Consider the following 13,909-nt stretch of genomic DNA (forward strand, 5'->3'; position numbering starts at 1 on the left):
TTAGAGGTGAGTAAAATGTGCGTCTGGCTCATAAACGGTGTTTCCTGAGCAGAGGTGTGAACTTTGAGCTCTCCATGCTGAGGTCTGTCACCTGCTGTTGTGTAACGGAGGACAGCGATGACGGAGCACCTTCTGAAAATTCTCATTGTTGGTGATGGAAACGTCGGCAAGTCTTCCTTTGTCCATCGCTACGTCAGCGGACAGTTCAACAAGACCTACAAGATGACGGTGGGAGGTAGGGCTGCTTTACTTTATCGTGTCTTTGAAATATTGGCAGGGTCCTCGCGGTGTGTTTGGGTGCCCTGAGACTTTGCATGGTCATCAGAAAACTTCAAAAGTCATGTTAGAATTAGCAGGCACTAACCTGACACTGGTTTTTATATCGTCGAGGAGCAGACTGATGTTCATGTAAAATCTGAAGACAGATGGAATATAAAAGTGGATCCACCACTTTGGTCCTGACTGAGAAAACAAAAACCATCAGACTGTTGCACAGCTCCTGCTTTGGTCTCATGTTACACAAGATCATGACTTAATCTGGACTGTAAAAGATCTTAACATTTATCTGTCCTCTGTCCCACCACGATTGTCTCGTTTCCTTCACTTCTTCCTCAATTAGAAATGTCTCAGAGAAGTCGTGTTATTCAAGGAAATTTGCTTACTGTGGGACTTCCCTGGGGAGTACTTCAGCAGCTCTACTTAATGCTTTAAATCGTTCCTCAAGGGACCTTATATTTATTATACACACACAAAGTGGGTTTTTTAGTTTAATTCTATTCAACTTATATATGTCTCCTGAATCCAAACTGGAAGCTGGTTCCACAGAAGAGGGGCCTGAAAACTGAAGGCTCTGCCTCCCATTCTACTTTTAAATACTCTAGGAACAACAAGTAAGCCTGCAGTGCGAGAGCGAAGTGCTCTAATAGGGTGATATGGTACTACAAGCTCATTAAGATAAGATGGGGCCTGATTATTTAAGACCTTGTATGTGAGGAGCAGGATTTTGAATTCTGGATTTAACAGGAAGCCAATGAAGGGAAGCCAATACAGGAGAAATCTGCTCTCTCTTTGTTGAAGGAGCTCTGTAACTTTTCCTCTAGCACCACCATCAGGTCAAAATGTATTTTTCATCTCAGGACCTCGGCTGTTTTTAACTTTATGATCTAAAACTTTGTCTGTTTCTTACAAAAATAGCTGGAGTTGATTTTCAGACGATGTCTTTGTCCTTTGGTTTGCTTTGACTGACGACTTCAGTCCGCCGGTCTCTACAGCCACATTTGAACCCACCACAGCCTCAGCTGGTGTTTCATTAGAGCGCTCCTCCTTTTAAACCAAAGCTCCAGGAAATAATGAGGTTCACAGTCTCTCTGCACGAGTTGAATCAAATAAAGACGAGATCACTGATTATGTCACAGCCTTTAATCTGTTTGCACGATTAGAAACTGTGGATTAGTCACCTGATTCAGACCCCAGGTGTACAAAATACTGAATGAATAATTACAGGATGAGACACGTTGTTTATTTAAATATTTATACATAACTGGAAGCAACTGAGAATGAGTGCAGGTTCAGCTGGACGAAACCAGCTCTCACTTCTTTGCGCTTAATGAATAATTTCACAGAGGTTTCACTTCAGAAGAAGCAAAGTGAAACTTTGGGGGAATTTTTTTTATTTGAGTTTATTTTCATATTTTGAGCTTCCTGTGTAGATGTGCCTTCAGTACCGTTTCATTTCTCTCTTGCTGCGTCTCTAAAACCGACTGTATTTCCTTCTGCAGTGGATTTCTCCGTTAAGCTGCTGCACTGGTCGGATAAAGAGAAAGTCCGACTGCAACTCTGGGACATCGCAGGTACAAAGAAAGTTTGGCTTCAGCTTTTTTAGCCTCAGTGGGTCAGCTGATGCTAGCTAAGACTAGTTAAATGAAGTAAAACTAAAAACTCGACTTGAGAAAAAGATTAAAACCAGCAGAAATGACACGGTGTGCAGGTAGAACCACAGCAAATGTCTGAAGTTTGAGTCAAGCTTCTGGAGGCTTTGGTGCACCTGTTTAGAAACTGCTTTGTCTACCTGACATAAAGGGCTGTGTTTGTACTGAACATCTTCAATCTGTTCAAAATATTTAACAACAATAAACTCAAACAAATAATGAAACAAAAAAACTAACATTTGAACATTTTCAGACAGGAAGAAAACTGAAAGCAATTAAAAACAGTTCAAAATAAAATAAAATAAAATATCTAACACCTCTGCATTATTGACTGGGTCATGGATGAATGGATGGATGGATGGATGGATGGATGGATGGATGAGTGGTTGGTTGGTTAGATGAATGCATAGATGGATGGATGGATGGTTGGTTGGATGAATGCATAGATGGTTGGATGGATGTTGGATGGATGAATGCATTGGTGACACACTGATCTTTGCCTTGTCTCTTCAGGCCAAGAGCGTTTCATATCCATGACCAGGATCTACTATAAAGGGGCGCTGGGCTGTGTGGTGATGTTTGATGTCACCAGTTCCTCCAGTTTCTCCAGCTGTCGCCATTGGAAAGAGGACCTGGACAATAAGGCCATGCTGCCCAACGGAGACTCCATCCCCTGCATCCTGGTGGCTAACAAGGTGATTGAGTGCGTCCAGCTAATGAATAATCCACCTGGAAGCTTTCAGGTTCAGGCTAATGAGCACAGGCTTCTTTTTTTTTTTTTTTTTTTTTCCCCTGTCCCGTTTGGATCTTTAGCCATCAGAATTGTTGTCTTAAGGCCAAGAGAGATGCCAAGCGGATTTACTTTACCAAGTGGATCATCATGGCCTTGCCATATTGGTCCATTTGATTGACCTCTATTATAATTATGTATTTATTTTATTTTCGGTTGTTACAGTCGGGACAGACATGACTGGGGGATAGGACAGGGAGAAAGAATGAAAGAAAGAGGGGGAGAAAGAAAAATAGAGGGGAGAAGAGATGGTGAGAAAGGGGAGACGAAAGAAAGAGAAAACAAACAAAACACCTGGATCACCTGTATGGAGAAAAAAAACAGAAGAGAAAACAAACAAACAAAAAACAGCAACATAATAAATACAGCACCATCACAATAAACTAGCTAGCAGTAGATAACAGTAGATACTAAATATTAAATGTTATTGTGCAGCACGCAAGATAGACAGCGCACAATGTGCTTTGAGGTAGCAGCCAAGAAAGGTGTAGTTTGTGTCTGTGAACACCCGTGTGTACACCTGTGTGTACACCTGTGTGGATCAGCATGCTTGTATTCCAAAGGTTTCTCCATGTAACGGTCTGCTAGGGAGTGTGGGGAGCCATAGCCCCGTCCCCCAGGGCATGAAGCAGGTATGGAGGAGATCTAGGCCCCAGACATCCAGAGGCCCCAGAGTACGAGGACCCAAGGAGGACCACCAAAGGGAGGGAACCGTGCCACCCTCCTGGGAAGAGCTGAGTAGAGCCCCAAACGAGAGGTCACCCAGCAGCCACAGAGCAGAGGCCAGAGGGGGTTGCAGTGGCGTGCCCGCGGGCTCTGCCGGCAGCCAGCTGCGCCAGAGAGGACCGAGCTTCAGGCCCAGAGGCCAGAGGCCTGAGGACACCCCACCCCCCGGAAGGGGCCCAGCCGGGCCACAGGCGCCAGGCCCCACCAATCGGCCACCAGGAGTGAGCCGGTACATACATGAGCGCCCAGCCCCAGTCGACAAGAACCACCAACACACCAACGTCTGAGGGCATCAGCCACCGGCAGGGAGTGTGGTGAGGGGAGATAGGCCTCCATACTTTGGAGGGCCTGAGATGTTCCCAGAGAGGTGGAGTCTAAGACCCAACCTGACATATAGACACAGACGAACAGGCGCACGCAGACTCATATATGGGGGTGTATATGGGGGTGTATTCCCACCCCCATATACACAACCAAATACTCGGCACTTACCCAACGTGTAGACAGACACAAATAGACACTGCACAGACAATGACACTCCCCAAACATACTCGATGCACCAGAGGTCCCCTGCACTGGGGCTGAGCCCCCCTGCACCCACCCGCCCACAGCCCCGGCGACACAACAGCCAGGACCCAAGCCCCCAAGGCCCCGCCAGCACCCCAGACCGGGGGCGGAGCACCCCCAGACCCCCAAGCCTCCACGCCCGTCCCGGACCCACCCGGGGGCAACCAGGCCACCAGGCCAGTAACCAACGTCCGCCAGTACAGACCCTCCCCCATCTCCGCTGTACGCAGCCACAAGGAAAACACCATCTAGGAGCCATCAGAGCCCCTAACCAGGTCATGGCCACATCCCCCGGGTTAGGCCTTCCAGGGAAAACGTCCCTAGGGACTCACCAGACGCCCTAAGGCCGTCCCTACCCCCATATCAACCACAATAGCGAAGGCAGGACCAAACCATGACCCCCCACCCCCATTAGGTGATGAAGCCGATCAAAGGAGCCCAAAGGGATTGATCAAATGTGGTGGCAGAGGCTGTATCAAGACTAATGTGATCTATTAGATGGTTTTTATATTGATTAGAATTAAGATTATTTTTATTTTTCCAGTTTCTTGGCAATGCATAGGGCTGTAAAAACAATGTGGGCTGTGTTTATTTCTGCAGTGACCTCATCCAAGTTGCTCAGCAAGCACACTAAAGGGGAGGCTGGAATGTTACATTTCAGACACTTTGATAAGTCTTCACATATCTCACGCCAAAACTTCTGAACTGGTGGACAGAACCAAAGAGCGTGGATGTAATTGTCTGGTGTATTGCCTTGACAGTGTGAGCAGTTGTTGGAAGACGTATAGCCCATCTTGAACATCCTATGACCAGTATAGTGCACTCTATGTAATATTTTGTATTGTATTAATTGCAAACTGGGATTTCTGATCCATTGAAAGGTTTTTAAGCATATCTGAGACCAAAGGTTTTGGTCTAAGCTGATTGATAAATCTGCTTCCCATTTTACAATAGGAAGGGATATTGATTCATCTATTTTAGAAAGCGTTCTGTATATTTTAGACAATAATTTGGGGGGTTTTAGATTAAAAAAATGTACCACACTTGGTGGTGTTTGTAATTCAGCTTCACTGGGATTAAATTTCGTTTTTACTATGGATGTAATTTGTTGATATTCCAAAAATCGTTTCTTGTTGATCCCATATTGTGTAACTAGTCTGTCAAACGAAATAAAGTCTGTTCCTTCCAATATATGTTCCAAGTATTTAATTCCTTTGCAACTCCAATCTGGAAAGTTTATCATATTATTGTTTTGTAATATGTCCGGATTGTTCCAGATGGGTGTACGTTTGCATGGGATTAATGAGGACTCTGTCATTTTTAGAAACTCCCACCATGTTGTCAGAGAAGAGCTGATGTTGATGCTTTTAAAGCATTCATGTCGTTTGATGTTTGAACTGATAAACGGTAGGTCTGAAATTTCTAGATTATTACATAGTGCCTGTTCTACATCTATCGTCTGTGAAGGTTCTCAGTCATCCAGGTCATCGTAGTCAAAGGAGTTGCAAAGAAAAGCGTCTGGACTTCTTTAAGTTGCTTGAAGACGTTTCACCTCTCATCCGAGAAGCTTCTTCAGTTCTAAGGTCAAATGGCCGAGAGTCCCAGATTTAAACCCAGTGGGAGTATCCCCCCAAAGAGGGACAAAGGACCCCCTGGTGATCCTCTAATCACCTGAGCCAAGGTGTGAAAGCGGGTGTGGGTCCCAATCAGCCAGGGTTTCGGGTGAGCTCATTGTGAAACCTGGCCCCACCTTGTCATGTGAATTCCTGAGGTCAGATGGCCCAAGATGTGAGTGGGCGTTAAGGCGTCTGGGGAGGGAACTCAAAACTGGATTATAGATGGCAGACAGTTGGTGTCGTAAACCACCGCCTCTGTTCAAAGATGGTCGCTCACAGTGGACATAGATGGCCTCTTTCACTCCTCTTTCAAACCATCTGTCCTCTCTGTCCAAAATGTGAACATTGGCATCCTCAAAAGAGTGACCTTTGACCTTTAGATGCAGATGGACTGCTGAGTCTTGTCCTGTGGAGGTGGCTCTTCTATGTTGTGCCATGCGCTTGTGAAGTGGCTGTTTGGTCTCTCCAATGTAGAGGTCTGGGCATTCCTCGCTGCACTGTACAGCATACACCACGTTGTTAAGTTTCACACCTTGCTTTCAAAAACCCACACTCCTTAGTCTGAACCTACACAACTCAGAGAAGAAAACACACCTGAAGACAGTCGGGAGAAATGGGTAAAGAACTTTTCAGACCGGAATCTCACTGAACCTGAAAAGAGGGTTTTAGCCAAAGGACTCAATTTCGCCATTTCACCGCAACAGTTGCCCATAGTGGACCTCATCACAGCCACAGAAACCGCCATACGGATTAATAAATTATCACAGACAGAAGCAGAGCAAATCAGGATGAAAGTCTCAGCCACCCTCTCCAGTGCGAAAGTCCCTCCGTCTAACCTCACAATACAAGAAAAGAAGGCCGGCGCTTCCCTGAGCAAAGACCACAACATCACTATATTACCAGCGGATAAGGGAAGGTGCACCGTGGTCCTAAACACAACAGATTACCACACAAAGATCACTACTCTCCTCAGTGACAACAACACCTACGAAGCTTTAAAGCGAGACCCCACAAGCAGCTACAAAAAGAAAGTTATAGCTTGCCTTCAAGACCTTGAAAAGGACAAAATCATTGACCGCATTACATATCACCGCCTTTATCCAGGGGATGCCATACCCTGCATTTATGGACTTCCTAAAATCCACAAGGAAGGGGTCCCACTCAGACCCATAGTCAGTAGCATAAACTCAGCCACTTATAACATTGCGAAACACCTGGCTACCATCCTTGCACCTCTCGTGGGGAACACCCCACACCACATCAAGAACTCCACCGACTTCACCGACAAGGTCCAGAAACTGACCCTGGGTCCAGATGAAACCATGGTGTCCTTTGATGTAGTCTCTCTCTTCACTTGCATAGCCACCACGGAAGCAGTGGAGACTGTCAGAAAACGACTACAAGAAGACAGCTCCTTGGAAGACAGGACCAACTTCACACCCGATCAGATCTGCACACTGTTAGACCTCTGCCTTACCACAACATACTTCAAATACAACGAAGGTTTCTACAGACAAAAACATGGCTGTGCCATGGGCTCCCCCGTGTCACCTATTGTAGCCAACCTTTACATGGAGGAAGTGGAAAGAAAGGCTCTTGGCTCTTTTAAAGGAAGAGTACCCAGCCACTGGTACAGATATGTAGATGACACCTGGGTCAAAATCAAGACACAAGAAGTGGAATCCTTCACTGCGCACATTAACGCTGTGGATAAAAACATCAAGTTCACCAGGGAAGAAACAAAGGATAACTGTTTGCCTTTCCTGGACTGCGCCGTGCACATTGAAGAGAATGGCAACCTCAACATCGAAGTTTACCGGAAGCCCACACACACGGACCAGTACCTCCTCTTTGACTCCCATCACCCTCTGGAACACAAACTTGGAGTAATCAGGACCCTACACCACCGGGCAGAACATGTTCCCTCTAAGCCTGAGGGAAAAAAGAAGGAACACACACACGTAAAGGAAGCACTCAAAACATGCAGTTATCCTAACTGGGTGTTCATAAAGTCAGCAAAGAGGCACAGAAAAGAAGATCAGACACCAGCGAGGGAGGATAAGAAAGACAGACGCAACAACGTTGTCATCCCCTATGTAGCCGGTGTATCAGAGAAACTCAGGAGAGTTTTCTCCAAGCACGACATCCCAGTGTACTTCAGACCCAGCAACACACTCAGACACAAACTGGTTCACCCGAAAGACAAAACTCCAAAACACAGACTTAACAACGTGGTGTATGCTGTACAGTGCAGCGAGGAATGCCCAGACCTCTACATTGGAGAGACCAAACAGCCACTTCACAAGCGCATGGCACAACATAGAAGAGCCACCTCCACAGGACAAGACTCAGTAGTCCATCTGCATCTAAAGGTCAAAGGTCACTCTTTTGAGGATGCCAATGTTCACATTTTGGACAGAGAGGACAGATGGTTTGAAAGAGGAGTGAAAGAGGCCATCTATGTCCACTGTGAGCGACCATCTTTGAACAGAGGCGGTGGTTTACGACACCAACTGTCTGCCATCTATAATCCAGTTTTGAGTTCCCTCCCCAGACGCCTTAACGCCCACTCACATCCTGGGTCATCTGACCTCAGGAATTCACACGACAAGGTGGGGCCAGGTTTCACAATGAGCTCACCCGAAACCCTGGCTGATTAGGTCCCACACCCACTTTCACACCTTGGCTCATGTGATTAGAGGATCACCAGGGGGTCCTTTGTCCCTCTTTGAGGGGACACTCCCACTTGGTTTAAATCTGGGACTCTCGGCCATTTGACCTTAGAACTGAAGAAGCTTCTCGGATGAGAGGTGAAACGTCGTCAAGCAACTTAAAGAAGTCCAGACGCTTTTCTTTGCAACTCCTTTGACTTCTACATCTATCCAAGGTTCATCTAAGAAGGTGTGTTTAATCCATCTAGAGATGAACTGAAGCCTGTTGGCTAAAAAATAGTAATTAAAGTTAGGCAGATCTAATCCTCCTTTATCCTTGGTCCTTTGTAATGTTTTTAAGCTGATACGTGGGGGTTTATCTTTCCAAAGGAATTTAAAAATATATGAGTCTAGAGATCTGAACCAATCTTGTGATGGCTTATTTGGGATCATTGAAAACAAATAGTTTATTTTTGGCAAGACCATCATTTTTATACCCTTCCCATGAGTGATATGGGTAAAGATTTCCATCTAGCCAGATCGCTTTCTACTGTCTTTAAAAGCGGGATGTGGTTTAATTTAGTTCATTCTGAAAGCTTAGGAGAGACATTAATACCTAAATATTTTATATTTCCCGATTGCAGCGGTGTAGAAAAAGAATTATGGAAGGAGCAATTAATCGGAAGAACTGTAGATTTTGTCCAGTTAATTGAATAATCTGAGACTCTTGAGAAAGAATTCATCAATGCAATCACCCCAGAGATATTGGTTTGTGAGTTTTGGAGAAAAAGTAACACATCATCCGCATAGAGACTAATTTTATGTTCTACATTCTTACATTTTATGCCCTTAATTACTGAATTCTGTCTAATTGCTGCTGCTAGTGGCTCAATAAAAATTGCAAACAGTGAAGGGGAGAGTGGGCATCCCTGCCTGGTGCCCCTCAGGAGACAGAAGCTGGAGGATGTCTGGTCATTCGTTCTGACACAAGCTGTTGGGGAATTATATAATATTTTTAGCCAGTTGATGAAAGAAGATCCAAAACCAAATTTGTGTAAAGTTGCAAATAGAAATTTCCAGTTAACTCTGTCAAATGCTTTTTCTGCATCAAGAGACATTATTATGGTTTCAATGTTTTTACTGTATGAGTAGTCTATCAAATTAAGTAATCTACGTGTATTTGTTGATGAGTGCCTACCTTTTATGAAACCAGTTTGGTCAGGATGAATTAAAAGGGGGGTTATTTTCTCTAATCTCTTTGAGAGAGCTTTGCAGATTATTTTAAGGTCTACATTAATAAGGGATATTGGACGATAGCTTGAGGCAAATACAGGGTCTTTGCCTGGTTTTAGTAAGAGACTGATATTTGCAGAGTTCATATTTGGTGGTAGTCTACCATTTTCTTTGATTTCCTGCAACATTCTGTGAAAAACTGGTGCTAGAATCGTCCAGAATTCTTTGTAGAATTCTGCAGGAAAGCCGTCTGGACCTGGAGCCTTATTATTGGGCATACTTATCAGGGCTTCCTGGAGTTCACCTGGCGTCAGTGGCGAATCCAGTGCCATTGCTTGGGTGTCTAATAATTTTGGAAGAGTTATGTTGTCCAAAAACTGATCAATTTCGTTTTTAGATGGGTTTATTTGTGGTGTATATAAAGTTTCATAGAAATCCCTAAAAATTTTGTTTATTTTTTTAAGATCATATATTGTGTTCCCAGATGAATCTTGAACAGCACATATAGTTGTTTTTTCTTTATTGATTTTTAACTGGTTAGCAAGAAATTGTCCGGATTTGTTACCGTGTTCATAATTTTGCAGGCGAAGTCTTTGTACTAAGAATTTAGTCTTTTTATTAATAATTTCATGAGCACAGGCTTCTAACATGCAGTGAGTCACCTGACTATAAACTCAGAGTCTTTCTGCTTCGGTCTGTTTGCAGTGCGACCTCGCTCACAGGGCCGTCTCTGCAGACACCATCGACAAGTTCAGCAAAGCCCACGGCTTCATTACATGGATGGAGACTTCAGTCAAAGACAACAAGAACGTTGGAGAAGCCATGAGGTAGGAAGAGAACATCAGAGGCAGAGTTCAGAGAATTCATTTTTAGGAATTTAGAGTTAAACCTGGACCAATCCAGTAGAATCCCACATCTCAGTTTTGTGTTATGTGCAGTTTTATTCAATAAAATGTAACATGCAAGAATGAAATTAGCTTATGTTAGCACCTACTAAAGCTGGAATCAACCTGAACAGTTAGTCTGTAGCTCCTCTGAGGTCCTCCTCCTCAATAACACCTGTGGGGGAGGGGGCGTTTCTATAACTCACCAGTTTGTATTATTAGGGGCGTGGCCTCTTTCACTGACAGGTGCATGGGGGCACAGCCAGCTGTAACTGCTAGCTGTCTGCTTGCTAACAACTAGCTAACAACTTCATATTTGCTTCCCTGGTTTAAATGGAACGACGGCTTTATTCTTTAAAGACGATGCTCTGAATGTTGGAGGGACATCCTGCAACAGCTTGTTTTCTCCGATCATTGAAATTACTGGAGCTCAGAGCGAGCAGCTCAAAGAGTTTCTGACCAGGTCATCGTCTAGCAGGTTTTGATGGTTTTGCCTGGAAACAGCTGGGATGTTTTTGAACATTATCGAGGCATCCAAGTCGTCTTTCCTTTGACACAAAGATCTAAGATCTAAAGCATGAGAGAAAAAGAGTATTAAACAGAAAATTCAGTCTGATCAGTCAGGAAAACACGTCATTAAACCTGTGAAATCTGTGGCGTTTCAGGATGCTGGTGCAGGAGATTCTGTCGGTTCAGTCCACCATGGACCCGATTCACAGACCTGAAGTCCGAGTTTATCCTCACCCAGACTCAGAGTTCAACAGAAGCTCAGGAGGAGAACGAGGCTGCTGCTGAAACCACGAGCATCACTCGGAGCACAGCAGGAAATACTCTTCATGTGCACGTGAAGTGTAGGACTGTGAACTGTTAGCAACTCTAAATGAAGTTTGACTGTCTCGGAGCTGATTCTGGCTCTCCCACCTTTAATAGTTTCATTTTGAGCTAAAGATGTAAATTAAACCAAGTTCAAATAAAGATCCGGGCCTCGCCTAAAGCGAGATGCAACACTAAGGACAAACACAGGTATGTGTTTCACTGGTGTGATCAGAAACAGGTGAGACAGGTTAAAAGGTCAGATGACGTGACGCCGAGTGGGGAGCACAGAAGGAAAGGTGCTGGAGACGATGGTGAACAGGAAAAGCTTTTCAAACACAAAGCACATGACCTTAGCGTGTTTAGCGGTTTGTACGCTGACGAGAACAAACCAGCCTCACACAGCAGAAACACAGTCGAGGCTTCTGCCACAACTTCACCTACATCCAAGGTGCCCAGAGAAGGAAACTAACTCTGAGGAGATTAAAGCTCCAGAAACACTCACATACATTCATAGTAAACAAAACACCTTTATCCATTAACTTTATTCATTTCAGCTTCGTCAGTCCTGATCCACATGAGTTTGAGAGTCCTGGGTGGGGACCCAAACCTGATCTGTCACTAAACCTCTGGAGAGTAACAGAAGTCAAAGAAAATAAGTGAAATGATTGGTTCTGACATACTAAATAATGAATGACACACACCTCCAGCCTCCAACCCCGGACAGAGCACACGAGCCAACAAAAGAAAAGGTCTGGTTCAAACATTTTAAACTGAAAAGGTTAAATTCGTGTTTGGGAATCAGCAGGTGTGCCAGCCAGGTAAGCAATGCGAAGCAGAGGCTGAACACAGAAAGGCGGCGTTCAGCGTAGGCGTGGGGACCAGAAGTAGCACATGGAAGGTGAGCGTATCGTGAGAGAACGAGGTGCGGAGCGTGCTCAGTGCAGCCGTCAGATCATCTCCCAACACGCTGAGTCGTCCCGACACATGGCGTCCCCGTGCTGGCGGCGAGCCGTGTGTGAGTGGGTGCTGCACAGCATCAGTGGGACATGCACATGGGTGCACATGTGCTCTGCTGTAACAGCCCGGCATGGAAAGTCTCTGAGATGGGAGCGCCGACCTGCTGCGAGAAATTCTGCTTTGAATTTTTACACTTTTACTCTTGCTGACAGTTTTTAGCTTCTTTTATTTTCTCAGGTTGTCTCCTTGTTTCATTTCCTGTTTTACTTTTGCTGTACCTCCATATATGTTTCCCTTCTGTTTCTCAGTGCTTCAGGTTGATTCCTTTGAGCTTATTTGAACTTTCTGTGGGTTTCTGTGGGTTTCCAGGACAACCAGCATGCTTTGTGTATTTCCTTTTGCCTGACCTGATGTCATCTGCATTTGTATCCAGTTGTAGCACAGAAACATTTTTCAACAAAGGCCTTCGGACTGTTTTTCTAGATCTGATTAATAAACATGCTAAATAGTCAAATACCATCTTATGATTACGCGTCTAAGTAAAGTAAAGATAATCAGGCTTATCCTCCCAGGGTGTCATTTATTTCAGTGAGAGGTCTCAGTGAGAGCCAGAGAAACCTGAGAAATTCTTAGCTTGGATTTGGAGCAGGTTCATAAAATGGTCATATTAAGCTTTGGTAAAATTACTTTAATCCCCAAAACAATTGCAGTGAGTAATATCAGGAAACCACAGGCACGTGATCAATAAACTGCCTTCAGCTTCAAAGAGACCCTCACCACCTCACGATGTTTCAGTCCATCTGAATTTACACATAAAGTCAATGTAAATTTCCCCGAAGAACATTGATAACATCTGAATTCATGCAGGTTAAAGTATTTCAACTTTAAGCTACTGCAGAAAATGTCCTTCTTGCTGCCCTCATAAACCCATCAGCTGCAGGACGACCTTACTGACTCCATCGGCAGCACTCTTTGGTTCACTTTTAAACAGAGCTCAGAAAGCGTCCAGTGTGACGGGGCGTGGGGGGGCTGCAGCTGACACACCTGAGCTCAATCAGCTCATCACGCCTCCCCTGCATAAAAGGAGGGAACTGGGTCCGGAACTGTTGTTGTTGTTATGTGCAGGACGCCGCTGAAACGCTGCATCGCATGCATGTTAAGACGACAACCAGAAATAAAAGGAAACTGCTGAAAAGTGTTGAAACATGGTTGGATCTGCCATGCACCTTTTACATGCAGAAAACAGAAATCCTGGTAGCTTCTATAACTTCCAGCTGTGGGACTAATACAGGCTAAAGGCTATCTTCTCTTGTCACACTGGCTGCTAGGGAAAAATATTCATGGGCTTTCAACTCAAATGAATTCTCACGTTAGGCGTGAGGACGTCATAGCAACCAGTGAGAAAACCTTTTATTCCAGAGTCAGAATCTTTGAGATGGTTTAATTCTATCGAAGTATAAAGTTTTTCTTTCCACGTTTTTGACCTGTCTTTGGGTTTAGCTGAAGAGTCCAACAATGATCTGCTCCTTTTCCAGTATGCTTTTCCTCGATAAAAAAAAAAAAGTTGGATCGACTGGTTTTCCATTACAATCTGGTACTACCTAACATGTGTGGCTGTTGTCATAGCAACACGCCTGACATGTGTGGACGTCAAGGTGACGATATACCTGCTGCTCGGTCTGTGGCTTTTCGTCAGGTTTTTGTAGCATTTCCCTCGTTGTCGGATTTTAAAATGTTGGCT

At 44.6% G+C, this 13,909-nt stretch overlaps 1 protein-coding gene across 1 annotated transcript; it reads left to right on the forward strand.

The window, feature by feature from the left end:
* Positions 1–11,371, forward strand: LOC134618233 (ras-related protein Rab-7L1-like). Its single transcript, XM_063463535.1, has 5 exons — positions 1–235; positions 1,779–1,850; positions 2,442–2,623; positions 10,217–10,338; positions 11,061–11,371. The coding sequence occupies exons 1-5, from the start codon at positions 118–120 to the stop codon at positions 11,188–11,190; spliced, it is 624 nt and encodes a 207-aa protein (XP_063319605.1). The 5' UTR covers positions 1–117; the 3' UTR covers positions 11,191–11,371.
* The last annotated feature ends 2,538 nt before the right edge of the window (positions 11,372–13,909 follow it).

The sequence above is a fragment of the Pelmatolapia mariae genome, linkage group LG20, assembly GCF_036321145.2.
Source record: "Pelmatolapia mariae isolate MD_Pm_ZW linkage group LG20, Pm_UMD_F_2, whole genome shotgun sequence".
In the NCBI taxonomy this organism is placed as follows: Eukaryota; Metazoa; Chordata; class Actinopteri; order Cichliformes; family Cichlidae; genus Pelmatolapia; species Pelmatolapia mariae.